The sequence below is a fragment of the Xiphophorus maculatus genome, chromosome 20 (genome assembly GCF_002775205.1).
Source record: "Xiphophorus maculatus strain JP 163 A chromosome 20, X_maculatus-5.0-male, whole genome shotgun sequence".
Lineage (NCBI taxonomy): Eukaryota > Metazoa > Chordata > Actinopteri > Cyprinodontiformes > Poeciliidae > Xiphophorus > Xiphophorus maculatus.
In genome coordinates this window covers 11,030,045-11,044,490 of record NC_036462.1, presented here as the reverse complement: position 1 = coordinate 11,044,490, position 14,446 = coordinate 11,030,045, and the positions used below count along the sequence as shown (strand labels likewise).

Genomic DNA, 14,446 nt, shown 5'->3' with positions numbered 1-14,446 from the left:
AGCCAAATTATTGAGCTCCACTAAAATCCCATTTATGATTACTCGTGATGTCTTACCTATTTAAGGAACATTATGAAGAAAGAGATAAAGATTTAAATGTTTCTAAATGAAAAGTTACCTAATTTATGCCTTATGTATGATATTTCACTATGACAAACCAATACAATGTAATGTGATACAATCTCACAATAAATTTAGATAATTACTCGACTTGTTCGATCATTTTTATTTACAGGTTTATATTTCTGTTCAGCTACTAGCTCAAACAAATATAACTGTGTGATAAATGCCAGATGACTTGTTTGTAACCTGCATCCTGAAAAATTAACTATCAAATGCCAGACATGCAAAAATCCCGACACAACCTGAAAGCAGCACAGTGTTTGCACTCCTGTTGTCGGGAAATCAGTGACCCCCGCAGGACTTTGACATATCAACTGGGGCTTTACAGGCTGATCATTCTCAGCCAACCCGGCTGCTCTTATGAGCTCCACGTTTGTTGCTGTCGTTTAACCATGTACTGCCTCAAAGCTCTGCGACTGTCAGAACTTCTACAAGTTATTTCCAAAAATACAAATGCGATGAGGAATTTTCTCTCCATACATCCAGCATGTTGTTTGGTCAGAAATTCAACAACTACATTTCAGCGACGAACTTACACCCACGCGGATCATTTCCATAATAAAATGTAAGTACCCCTGTTCGGTACTTGTTGGTTATATATTAACTTTTTATCAGTTGATAAATAATCTGTCAGTGAGTCGAAGGCTATGGTTAATTTATTATAGCAAATAAACGTTATCAATTGCTGAATAGAGAAGAATCTTAAAATAAATTATTGTATTACTTCAAATTGGGTATATTAGGATAAACACTGCTCTCAAGATCTTATGTAATTCATTTCAGTCCAAAAAAGGAAAACAAAACATGACTATATTTAATACTAGAGATGTTATATATAAATTCTATCTTTTTCACTTTTATTTATTACAAATAAACAGCTAAGAATCTTTCCTAATTTCATTGTAATAATATGATTATAAAGGACAGTGAAGGTTATTCTATTCTGAGTAATGAAAATAAGACAATTTGAATATTTTGTCTTATAGTCTTTACTTTTCATTTCAGGAACATGCATTCCACATCTCCCAGTTCAGGAGTGGAAAACATGCTTTTCTACACCATCACCGAAGGAAGAGACCAAGTGCCCATTTCATACTTTAATGCTGTAAATATAGCTTTTTTTTGCATATTAAATATTCATTGATACCATATGCCTTTTAGAAACAGGTACAATTTATTACACAAATACTATTATATGGATTTTACATTGCATCTGGAGAGATGATAAGGTTGAATCTGATTTTATGTTTGTAGGCCCTGAAAAAAACTGGCCTTCAGCCGTCAGACCCTCGGCTCAGAGAGTGCATGGAGAAGCTTCGACAGGCTGTGACGGACTCTGTTGGTGAGGTGATGATGGATAGAGACCTTTTCCACAGGTGAGATAATATTAGTATTTAATATCCTACAGAATTTTCATCTCAAACCTGAAAGCAGAATTAGAGAGATACATTCCCAGATTGTGCTAAGTAGAGTGCACCAATGCAGCATACAAAATATAATCTAATTCACAAGGACAGGAAAAGTCAGTGATCCGACAGTCAAACTGCTCTACCACTTAAGTTGCAGTGGTCCAGTTGTAATTATATTGAGAAATTTGTTAATATTTTGTTAACATTGTCTTTGAAATCTGTCAGCAGGCTTCATCAGCACAATTCAAGTACTGTTGTATTTTTAAGGCATTAGTCTTTCCAGACTTCATGTCGTACCTCCATTTTCTCTGATGAGAGTTGGGACCTCAGGCCAACTTTTAAATACAAGGTCTACATCCAGTTTTTTGCTGGGCCTCAATTTAAATTCCTATGATCTTTTAAAGCATCAAAATAGATGCAGGATCCTTTAAAGCTCTTCACAATTGTATCTTTACCACAACACTAAGAGCCTCATTGTGTTTTGTTTCCATTCATCACCAGGCTTCTGAAACCATGAGACCAAGCTATTATTAGTCTGACCTACAAGCAATAATCCAATATTCCATTTTAATACCAGGTTTATGGTCTGTGTAATGCTGCATAATTACCTCTCTGCTAACTTATCCTGTTGTATTTTTAAGTACCTCAAAATTTAATGAGAAATGTACCATAAATAAATTTATGCCATGTGATCTAATATGTTATTTGCACCTATCATTCTTTGTCCTACCTCACTGAGGTGTATTTGTTTGCCCATTTGCAAAATTATTTGCCACTCTGCCCCAGGCTGAAATTGTTCATTTTAGTTTGTTCTGTAAAAATATTAAATTAACCAAACAAGAGATTGTCATAATGTTCAATGCTTGTTTTATGTTATGTATGTAATGTCTTGTCATATTTAGAAAATATAATATTGAAGTTAATTTGAATTTTAGCCATTATTGTCTTTGTTATGTTTCATTTTCAGATGTGTCGGTGGCAACATCGTTCTGCTGATCCAGGCCTTCCGAAAAAAATTCATCATCCCTGAGTTTGATGTGTTTGCAGAGAAAATCAATGAAATCTACAAGACAGTGCAAGAACAAAGTGATGGGAAGGTAATTTTATTTTGCTTGACCTTTTATTTAATCAAAATCTGACTTTAGTGTTGATGTTTGAAATCTTAAATTCAAAACTTAACATGTTTATCTCCACTCTCTTAAAATTTGTCAACTGAGATTTTTCACATTAAAAGCTGCTACATCTTTCATTACCATGTTCTGCTTTTCTGTTTTAAACTGTGGCTTCAGGTTGCTGACTACATCCCTCAGCTGGCCAAGTTCAGTCCAGAATTATGGGGTGTTTCTTTATGTACAGTTGATGGGCAGAGGTATGATTTACATTTACTTTTGCTGACCATTTAGTACTTAGACTAGACTTATTACTAAATATCATTTAGAGTAAGGTACATGTTGAACATTTATATGCCCAGAATTGAGGTGTTGAGCAAACATATTATCAAAGGCAATGGAAATATCTGTAAAGGTGATGACCCAGACATCGCATACCAAAGCACCATCAGCACACAAGTAGTCATAGGTTTAATGCAATCAAAAACTCCAGAAAAAGCTTCAAAAATGTCCCCAGTTAGCTAATTAAATATTTTTATTTATAATAACTACATTAACTATATTTGAGAGTGTTTATCATCTTCTTTCTTCAGGCACTCTGTTGGTGACACAAAGCAGCCCTTCTGTCTGCAGTCATGTGTGAAGCCCTTGCAGTATGCCATCGCTGTCCATGAATCTGGAACAGAGAAGGTTCACAACTATGTTGGCATGGAGCCCAGTGGTCACAAGTTCAATGTTCTTTCTCTTGATGAGGAAGGTATGCATAACAGGTCATCACCACCTTGTTTCACTACAAAAGCCTTCATCATTCTGTCAGTGTATGATAATGCTGTACATGTACATGGTTTAAATTTAAGCATTAATTCATTTATATTTTTCCAGTTGTCACTCAGAACTCTTATTTAACTTTGTGTTTATCTCATTTGACTCTCATCTAGATAAGCCTCACAACCCCATGGTGAATGCTGGAGCCATTTTGATCAGCTCTCTTATCAAGGTGAACATGTTGACTTTACTAGTCACATGTAGGTCATGTGCAAACAACAAACAAAATTATTTCTAATACAAATCAATTGCTGCTTTAGAGATACAAAAACAGCAATGGTTATTTAAATTATTGTTGCTGGTCTTTCAAATGAACATCTCAAATGAATATCTGGAAAACATTACATTTGCTCTGGACACATTTGAATAATAGCAAAAAGCAATGCTTATATCCTGCAGATTGACTCAGCAATCTGCAGGATTGAAGGGTATAAGTGTCTGCAGTGTCGATGATATTTTAAAAATAATTTTCTAAATATACTGTCTGAATATAGATGATTCTCGTTGAAGTCTTAAAGATTAATTTTACATATTTAAAACTGAAAATCTAAAATGGAGCAGTTTTCCTAACTCCATATCTGTTTGATCTATTACCCAAAGTTGAGCTATTGCTGCCTATGTGTCCTTTATTGCACCAACTGTTAGCAGGGTGGTATATTATGCCATTAGTAATATATTCATGAAGCTGTTCATGATGTATAATGTGTAGCAGGTCATAAATAAACTGACTGTTACAATCAAAGTTTTTCTTCATTTCCAGCCTCTTTCAAATAAGGCAGAAAAGTTTGACTATGTAAGTAATGTGCCTTGAATTTCCCTTTCTTATGAAACCATCATTTTAAAATTATGGCACAAATATTTAGTTTTTCATAGTTGTATTAATGTGAAGAAATTATTATTTTTTGTTTCCCAGGTTATGGAGTTTGTGAAAAAGATGGCCGGCCAAGAATATGTTGGATTTAGCAATGCCACGTGAGTTCATCATATCTAAACATTTTGACTCTTTGTATGCATGCTCCAATAGTTATTCTGTTACACACATTATGTTTTCAGTTCTTAAATGCATTATTGATAATCCATTATTGACCCTTGCAGCTTGTCTTTCTCAGGTTTCAGTCAGAAAAGGAAACTGGTGACAGAAATTTTGCTATTGGTTACTACATGAAAGAGAAGAAGGTCTGCTAAAACACATTAAGTGTATTTTCTTCTGCATTTGTTTTGGTGATATTTTCTTCCAATTTGTACAAGCTATGTAGAATTACAATGTCAAGCTCTGATTTTTATGTTTTATTCACCAGTGTTTTCCTTCAGGAGCTGATATGATTGATGCCCTCGATTTTTACTTCCAAGTAAGACTCTTTGTTCTCATCAAAAAGGTGGTGCGTCTTCCTCTATGATTTAAGATTGAGTTGAACTGAAATAGAAATTATTTAGGTTGAATCATTTGTGACTTGAGTGACTCTTTTCCCTCCAGCTTTGTTCCGTTGAGGTGTCCTGTGAATCAGGAAGTGTCATGGCTGCTACTCTGGCTAATGGAGGGATCTGTCCAATCACAGGCGAGCGAGTCTTGAGTGCAGAGGCAGTGAGAAACACGTTGAGCCTCATGCACTCCTGTGGCATGTATGACTTCTCTGGCCAGATGGCTTTTCATGTTAGTATGACTTAACACAGAATAGCTAAAAGTATGTATTGTTGTTCAGCTGAACCATTCATGATCTCCTCTTCCAGGTGGGCTTACCGGCAAAATCCGGAGTGTCTGGTGCAATACTGCTGGTGATCCCTAATGTAATGGGAGTGATGTGTTGGTCCCCACCTTTGGACAGAGTTGGGAACAGTGTTCGGGGAATACACTTCTGTCAGGCAAGTACAACAATGTTTGTTTAATATGAGACATACTGTATAAGCTCCTCTGTTTCCTCCCTGTGGTCTTGCTGCTATCTGCAGAATTACACTGCTTCAAACAATGCTTGTATATGCGCTGAACAATGTAATTGTTACCATGTTGTTAGAATGGGTTAGATGGGTTAGAATGTGGTTGTTTGGCAGATTAAGTATTAGGTTAGTTTGTGCCAAGAAGATGAACATTTTCTGTTGCTGAATTTACATGTGCTAAATCCACACAACCCCTCTTGTGCAAAAGTCTTATGTCATTATCAAGAACATCAAGGTCCAACTATGATCTTCCTCATTTCTGCCTGGGCCTAGAATGATTGCAGAGTAAACTATTTTTTGTGACAGAATATTACCCAAGGTTTACTTTTAGCAATTTTAAGATATGCTATCACTTTGAAGACACACTTTGACTGAAGGTTGAATTGATAAGAGATAAATGGTCAAAGGGCAGAATCGTGTACCTCTGAGATTATGTAGGGGCCCATAACTCAAGACTTTCTTTATTGTTTATCATAAAAATTGTCACAGAGGCTAAGATGAATAATATAGGGGAATCTCAAGCTCTTAGACCTAAAGACTATAAAAAGTAATCCTGTTCTGTTCTGCATCTGTAGGAGTTGGTTTCACAGTTCAATTTTCACAATTACGACAACCTGAGGCACTTTGTAAAGAAGAAAGACCCCCGCCGGCAGGATGGAGATGACAGGGTAGGCTGCTTTTGTTCTGTGTGTAATTTCTGTTTAGATACATCACTTTATGTTCATGCAACTTTAATGTATTTTCAGAACAAGTCTGTTTTCAACTTAATGTTTGCTGCTTTCAGTGGGGATGTGTCAGCACTGAGAAGGTACCCAAAGCTTTGGCTTTTATTTGTCCTGTTTCTTTACATCTGGCCTGAATAATAACACAATATGAATAACAAATTGAACCACGGAGGAACTCTGTTTAAAGTTATAAGAATGAACTGTTGCTTGGCATAGATTTCCACCAGTTGTAATTCCATATTTATTTTAGTGCTTATTATGACAAACAATAAAAGGAGATAAATATTTTTTATAACAATGGTATGTGCACAAAATGTATGTCTAAGTATGTAATTAGTCTTTTACAACAGTACATGATAAAGAGGGCAGTGAGTGCAGAGTTGTGTAACTATTGCACAATAGCTGTTTGGTCAATAAATTACACTTAGATATATGTTTTTTCAAGGGTTTGCTTATTGTTGAACTTATTTTGAAAACCTCTTGATTAACTTCATCTTAGGTGCCATTAAATGCATAAACAATCGGTAACGTACTTAATATAATATACTGTAATATTAAGTAGTACATTTCATTATTTTGTGCTTTGATGTGCGTGGTAATCATTACAGGTCAATAAAATAACGTAGTAAAAAATAACCTCTCCCCTGCAGTAAGTGCTAATATTCTTTTAAAAGGATAAAATGTGTTTTCCTTTATAACTTTATGAACACAAACCAAACTGTGATCCTTGAAATCTTTCAGAAAACAGCAAATACACTTTTTGTATTGGAGTGATCCAGAGCAACTTTCCTTCTGATGTTCATAATAACCCAATACTGTTGTAGATCAAACATTTATTCTCATGTTTATATACCCTTAAATTATTCTTAATATTTATTGGTAATCAAACACAACTAGTGAACAGTCAAAATGACTTATATTTCAGATTTGCCCTTTCAACTATGGACATGGATCTGAAAGACTACGACTCCAGAACAGCACTACACATTGCTGCAGCAGAGGGTGAGCTCCTCCATCACCTCTCATCTCATTAGTTATTTTTGGAAATGAAATGTTCAGCTGTCTGGTATCCATCAACCTATCTGTCTTTGCCAGTGCCCAACCAAGTACTCATTTGATAGACATTTTTTCAGAAGTCTGACATTTCTGTTTAGAATACCTTTTTGCAATTGATCTTAAGAAATACTAAAATTTTCCAAGATATTGAATTTGAAGTTTTCTGTAAACTATGATAATAAAAAATACTAGAAATAAAGAAAAAACATGTAAAAAAACAAAAACTGAATCATTGTGAATACTTTCTGGATTCAGTGTACCTGCTTTGTTGTTTGTGCTTTCTTTTTCCCAGAGTCACTATACGTCAGTTTCCATATGTAGTCTCATCATATTTTTAAATACAGTAGAAAACGTATGCAAAATTATTTTTTTTCTCAAATAAAAAAAGCCCATTCTGAACTATTTAAAAATGACTTGGTTGGCCGTAATCTGAAAGTGTAATTATTTCTACCTTTTTGTTCTCAGGTCATGTAGATGTTGTAAAGTTCCTCATTGATACCTGCAAAGTTGATCCATTTGTTCAAGACAGGTTTGAATAATTACTTCTTCTTTTGCCTTATTCTTAATGTCGTGGAGGCTATCAAGCATTTAAACATGCCATCTATGTCTGAATTGGCAACATTCTCCTAGATAATTTGTTAAATTTCACTGTAGGTGGGGGAACCTTGCAGTTGATGACGCTATGCAGTTTGGACGTGAAGAAGTTGCGAAGATGCTAAGAGAATACCAAGACTGGAAACAGCAGGAAATGCAACACGGTGAGGCTGAACATCCCCGAAAACTGGATACAATCGAGGGCATGGTGTGATAGCTTTAAAGCAGAATAGTAGCGTGTCAGCACATTTGTGAAACCTATGTGAACTTGTGGAAGCTCATTGTTAAACTTGAACCAAGCACCAAACCAAAAAATCCTGACTAAATGATTTTTTGTATTGAACTACGCATACTGTAGCAAATATATCAAGGGTGTAAGCCAGGGGTCTCAAACTTCAGTCCTCGAGGGCTGCAGTCCTGCAACATTTAGATGTGCCTCTACTGCACCATACCTGAATAGAATAATTAGGTCATTAGCAAGGCTTGGAGAACTGATCTACACAAGGAGGAGGTAATTAAGCCATTTCATTCCAGTGTTTTGTACCTGTGGCACATCTAAAAACTGCAGGACAGCGGCCCTTGAGGACTGGAGTTTGAGACCCCTGGTGTAAGCTATTATATAAGCTTACACCAGCTTACACTTGACACTTTGTCAAAACGTGTCAAGTAAAATATTTAAGGAAAATGTCAAATTAATACTGCTGCAATCCAGCATCAGCCTGCCCGCAATGTTTTTCGTTTATATATCCATTTAAAGCTAAAACTTTCTGTATGATTTATAAACATGTGTTAATAAAGTGCTTTAACTGACTTTAATCTCTATATTTTACAATTATATTTTTCTTACATGGCCTGTTGGATCATGAATATAAGAATCAAAGAATAATTAGTAATTTTTCTACACAATCCAGTACAGCCATTCCTTTATAGGGGATTTTCATTAGCCTTTGATGTTCACAGAGGCTTATTCAGAAATACGTCTGGCATTTGTAACTACATGCACACATACAAATATGAATGCATGCAAACTCAAACCAAAACCACAGGTATTTGCATAAATTCTGCATGTTTACAATACAGAATTGCACAATTTGTATTTTGTTTAATGTTGAAAGTTTGAAACATGATAAACAACTGGAAATGTGCTTAGTAGTACTCTGTTGTAAATCTCATTAATAAAGTGATGTTTTTGAAGTGTTAAGATTGATAACAGTTCCTTATCAATCCTTATAGTGGTGTATAGCAGTTTGTCTATACACCACTAGTGGTTCAGTTTTCAGTTACCAGGTGGCGCTGTGGCAGCATGAGACTAAACTTAAAAAGATTTTGATCAGGACTTTATTTGCATTAAGAGAGAGCTCTTGTAAACAGCAGGTCCTGAAAGTTAAAAGAAAGTGCATGGCCAGCCTGCTGAGCAGACAACACAACAACATCCAAAAAACTGGACTTATTAATGTATTTATTTATTTTCTATCATTTTATCTGAGCAGCATGCTTTTGCATAAAAAACTAAGCACTGCTGAGATTACAGGAATTTTGAGGATTAAAATAAGTAGAGAATTTAATGACTAATCAGTAATATGTGAGAGGATTTTAGAGAAGCCAGAATAACTGTTGGGAAAAAAACTAAGGCTGACAAGGAGAAATTTAAAGTACACTTAAGTCATAAAAATAGTTGGGGTCTGGAAGTGTGTCATCTCTGGGAAACGAGATAACCTTACAGTCAGTATTTGCTGCATATTGTGTAACTGTACCCAATACTGTAACAAATGTTTGTAAATGAGATGCATTTTATCAGTATATTAATTTGCTAATTTGTCACGTCTCCCTTTTATTTTTGGTTCACTGCTATATCCTTTTACAGATTGTCTTTAAAATAAAATGATTCCCCTTAAATTGTTAAATCTTTAATTCATTAGATATACCTCTGATTTTCTCTTTCTTTCAGTCAGGAATCAGATCATTAATTTATTTTTCATCATAAAACTTCGACCAAACACGACAATTTAGATGCCATTTTCACGACTTTTATTTTGATGGAGTGAGAAAAGAATCCAGAATGTTCTCCTTTTTTCCACAGATATTGCTTTTCTTCTTAACCCATGATCTGCAAAAACAAATACAAATGATCAGTTGCAATGTTCAAACACAAACCATTACAATCTATGTAATTCTTGAGTTATCAAATACTAACGCTGTTCATCCAGCTGATGTAAGCAGAAGCACGGGTAAAGACGGTGGGTTTCTGGTAGGTGTTGCAGCCAAGGGAAGACACAAAGCTGGTCACTCCGTGGACCACCCACTGGCCGTTGACACTGCAATTCAGGGGGCCACCAGAGTCACCCTGCATAAGTAAAATTATATATTTTAAAAAATCAGTCATGAAAACTGGATGTCATTATTTTGATTTCTTTTATTATTCCTGCAGCCTTGGAAAAGTATTCATGCCCCTTGAACTTTCATGTTTTGTTTTATTATAACAACAAAATTAAAGAAATAAGTAATAAGGAGAAGTTTAAAACATGGAATGGTCGTTAAAAAATACAGCATGCTCACAGAGCTCTGTTCAAGTTATTAAAAAATGGAGAGAGTGTGCAAAACCATCCATTATTTATTTTCCACCTCACAATCATGCACTATTTTGTGTTGACCTGTGACAAGCTTGTGGGTGCAAGCTGACAAAAAAAGTCAGTTAATTAATTATGTATCACCATCTGTCTGTGTCAATACTTTTCTGTAGCTCTGCACACCATTATGAACCTCATGATTGTCCACTTTTTGTTGAAAAGAGGTTGGCTCACCTGACAACCAGAGTCGCTGCCACCTCCAGCACAGACCATGGAGCTCTTCACAGTGCTGCCCCACCAGCCGCTGCTGGAGCAGGTGTTGTAATCAACAACAGGCAGGTAGGCTTGCTTCAGCTGAGCAGACAGGTTACCACCAGCTGGGAAAAACAGCCAAACATATCAGAGCCTGTCTGAACGTCCACCATGTTAATCATGTTAGTGTGAAATTTTGTTACTCACTCTGAGTGCGTCCCCATCCAGAGATGTAGCAGGGGTGGTTGTGGGCCAGAACCTGACCGGAGGGAGGAAGAACGCCCAGCTGGACGTAGTTGTTGAGGACAGCGTCAGTGGACAGACGCAGCAGAGCAATGTCGTAACTACAAGAAGCAGGAAGCAAATGCCAATTTTTTTAAGATTCTTGAAAGGTGAGTTGTGAATAAAATTTAACTCTATGAAGAAACATATTTCTTTGTTCTTTTAAAACAATAAAACCACCTAGCCAAAATGTTATTTTGTTCTAAAATCCATTAAAACCATATTGTTCAAGAAATAGGCATCACATATCTTTTAACAGAAGTTAAGCAACAAAAAAACGTTTTTTTTCTCAACGGTTATGCTGGTAATTACTTAATTGTTGCACTTCCCTAGACGTTATAGTAACAACTATAGAAGAAAACAACATAAAATATTATTTTTACATGGAAAATATTATAAATAAGTAAGCATCAAATTACACAAATTCTTCATGTTTTTAAAACGTGCAAGATTACTTAATAACATGTTGCATTTGATGTATACTGTAGGTCTGTCTTTTTTGCCCTGAACACATTAAGAACTGGTGAAACTACATTCTTACTAACCCTCCAGCCACATTGTTGGAGTTCCAGTTAGGGTGGACGTAGACTTGGCTCACGCTCAAGTACTGCTCCCTTCCCTCATGGTTGTTAATGTCATGATCTCCAAGAACGACACGCCAAGTCATGGATCTTTTGCCCATGCAGAAGAGACAAGATGTTTCTTTCAGTTATATTTATCCAAGCTAATTAAAAAAAATAAAACAATAAAACTATCAATAGTTATTTGAAGCTGAATCTCTAGTAAGTTGGACAATATCAAAAGTATATTCAGGTCTATGAAAATTGATGCTTCTCATGGTTTTGTTCTCTTCAGCTTTTCCATGATGCATAAGACTCCCACCTGTCCACACAGTGAGCAGCAGTCATGACCCATCCTCTCCTAACGAGAGTTCCTCCACAGGTGTGGTAGAAGTAGCTTCCAGATTGGTACTGAAGGGAGATCTGAAAAACGCCAAGAGACAGTTTTGCAAACACAAGTAAGCAAACCCCAAACCTTTTCTCCAATGTCTTAAAAAGACTTCCTAAAAATAAGATCTAACGCTTGATGAGGATGAGGAGATGCAAAGGAAAATGTCCAGGTTTGATTGAGAAAAAGTGACAGTAATGATTCTTGGACTTGTTTTAGGGAAAGATTTAAGGGAAATATACTTTCATTACATTTATCAGTTGGTGTACTTGAGTTATAGAGCAGATGTGATCAGTTTAAAATCTGATGCTGAAGATTTCACATGTTTAATATCAGCAAGCAAGTTTCATGAAATTTGCATGTTTTCTTGTAGTTTAAAATAACTTTAAAGCTACTTTTAGGCCTTTTTGTCTTGTCTTTATGGTAGTGATTGTTTTGTTAAGTTTGCAACACATGAATTATAAGGTCTGAAAGGGTTTGAAGTATACCTGCCATGGCCAGGAGTTAGGTCTGGCCACCTCTCCTCCCACAACTCTTCCCTCACCAGTATTATCCTCCAGGTACCTGGGCTGGGGTTCAGCCAGAACTGAAAAAAAAACAGATATCCAAAAGAAATAACAATATTATATTTAAATCCATATGGGACTTCTGTGGAGAATCTTCAAAACATAATAGGTGGTACTTACCCAGGGCTGCAAGAGAGGTCAACAAAAGAAACCTGAGCATATCTGCAGTCTCCTTAAACTTTCTGTCCTGGTAACCTCTGTCCAATGCTCTTTTATACCCTCAGGTCAGCTTATACTGTGTTGATAGTGTTGTAGATTACGTGTCCAATGCCACCCTACATCCACCTGTGCAGATCCCACAGTTATCGTCAGAGCAGGAAGGACAGACTACCGTACATTTATTCAAAGAATAGTTGGTACTGGGTGTAACAGTTTTACTTACTAGGAAATACCGAAAGATTCCCTCTAGAGTTTTGTGTAAAAATGTATTTTACCTGCACAGCATATGTTTAAGAGTAAGACTAATGATTAATGATCATTTTTATTTCATGAAATGTTTTGCTGCTTTCGAAAGTAAAAATGCTACACATTCATAGTCATATATTGGGATATGTAGGCTACTGCTAACTCAGCAAAAATATCTACTCAAGAAAATTAGATCATCTTGTCACGAAGACAATTTTAATAGCCGTGGGTTAAATAAAAGCCTGCAGCAGAGAAGATAAAAATACCGATGTGTGATGAAAATCTCTTTGAAACATTTTACACTTTCACATTATTTAATATTGCCCCAGTCCCACATCAGGGCAGAGGGTGTAGCTAGATGGGAGGTGGTATAATAGTTTCATGCCAGGGTGTGGATTATTGTAACTCCACAGTAAAGACCTTTTTTCACTGCAGGGTCCGGCCTGGCCCAATAGGACCGTTCGACCCGGTCCCATTGGTCCAATAGCCCTGGTGGTTTTGCATTGAGATGGATACGTCACGTAAATCGAATTCTTGCTAAAGCTACCGAGGCGAACAACCAGCGACCGCAGAACAATTTCCCTCTTGGTTCTCTCGTCCCGCTCTTTCTGAATGCGCTCATGAGCGAGGAAGCAAAGGGAAACATTTACCTCAGCTTTACATTTAACGAAAAAAAAAAAAAAAAAAAAAATCTCATCTGAATGTCGTCTCTGAGCTGGACTATAACCTGTGGCTGGTGGGATTTCCCCGCTGGAGCGACGCGATGCGGAAATCCCCTCGTTCACAGCCTTGCCGACTTCTAATCGGTTCAGTTAGAGACATGTTATTTACATTTACCATTAAAATCTTTGGCTGAAGAGGCGATTGTAATCCCAGTGTAGGGTAAGAATAGATTATGATGGGAATTTATTGATGCAGCATATTGAAATGACAGACATCGGGAAAGTCTAGAGCTCCTCTGACCCAGAAATTTGGTCTTTGTTCCGCCTCCGCAGCCAATGAACCAATCAACTGCTAACTCCAAACCAACCCGGTCTGGCAGCTCTCGGGGTTCCAGGGAGCCGGATGGTACCGGGCTGGAAGTGCTAATGCAAAAACGATCCGGCCCGGGTCAGCCCGGGTCTGGCTGTGCAGTGCAAAAGGGGCTTAAGGCTTGATAACAGATACATTTTCTCAGATAGTAACAGTTTGCGCTGGTATGTTGCCAAAATTAAATAAAACTACTGAAAAAAACGTTATTGTGTTTTTCCCCACAAATTTCCGTCTGATTCCAAGTGTAACTCCTCGCAGGGGCGCCGTATGGTGAGGACAATTCCAAGGGCCCCTGACCGACAGGGGGCCCTCCACAATTTTCTTTCATAGAAATAAAAAATAAATTGGGGCCCTGTCAATTACAAAATTAATTATATTGTGTTTTCTAAAATTGTTTTTAGCAGTAAAACTCAAATGTTGCCACTCCCAGACCAAAAAGCATACATCCATATTTGCTAGTTCAAGAACAATCATGCACCTGTGTTTTTCTCACAGTGTTATCAAAGCACACCTGTTGCATATGTTAAGAAGAAGCTAGGAGATATGACTTACAGTGACTTAAAGCATGTTGAAATGTATTTGTAACCATGTTTGAGAAAACACATTTTTGTAATCCTTCTT

At 36.5% G+C, this 14,446-nt stretch overlaps 2 protein-coding genes across 3 annotated transcripts; one reads left to right on the top strand and one right to left on the bottom strand.

Moving 5' to 3' along the window:
• Positions 1-440: 440 nt before the first annotated feature.
• LOC102222509 (glutaminase kidney isoform, mitochondrial-like) lies at positions 441-8,230 on the top strand. Of its 2 annotated transcripts, none has more exons than XM_023324459.1 (18): positions 441-688; positions 1,129-1,228; positions 1,378-1,499; positions 2,500-2,629; positions 2,822-2,901; positions 3,235-3,398; positions 3,580-3,638; positions 4,227-4,259; positions 4,380-4,438; positions 4,576-4,642; positions 4,765-4,845; positions 4,941-5,117; positions 5,195-5,326; positions 5,974-6,066; positions 6,145-6,206; positions 7,049-7,125; positions 7,645-7,708; positions 7,834-8,230. In XM_023324459.1, the coding sequence occupies exons 1-18, from the start codon at positions 516-518 to the stop codon at positions 7,985-7,987; spliced, it is 1,827 nt and encodes a 608-aa protein (XP_023180227.1). In that variant the 5' UTR covers positions 441-515; the 3' UTR covers positions 7,988-8,230. The 2 variants fall into 2 exon arrangements, with proteins under 2 accessions (XP_023180227.1, XP_005797238.2); XM_005797181.2 differs by having other exon boundaries at positions 442-688; positions 4,765-4,815.
• A 1,548-nt stretch (positions 8,231-9,778) lies between these two features.
• On the bottom strand, positions 9,779-12,619 carry LOC102222248 (elastase-1-like). Its single transcript, XM_014475986.2, has 8 exons — positions 12,509-12,619; positions 12,311-12,408; positions 11,757-11,857; positions 11,420-11,545; positions 10,800-10,936; positions 10,575-10,717; positions 9,968-10,117; positions 9,779-9,880 (listed from the first exon to the last, which is right to left on the bottom strand). The coding sequence occupies exons 1-8, from the start codon at positions 12,546-12,548 to the stop codon at positions 9,869-9,871; spliced, it is 807 nt and encodes a 268-aa protein (XP_014331472.2). The 5' UTR covers positions 12,549-12,619; the 3' UTR covers positions 9,779-9,868.
• Between the last annotated feature and the right edge of the window lie 1,827 nt (positions 12,620-14,446).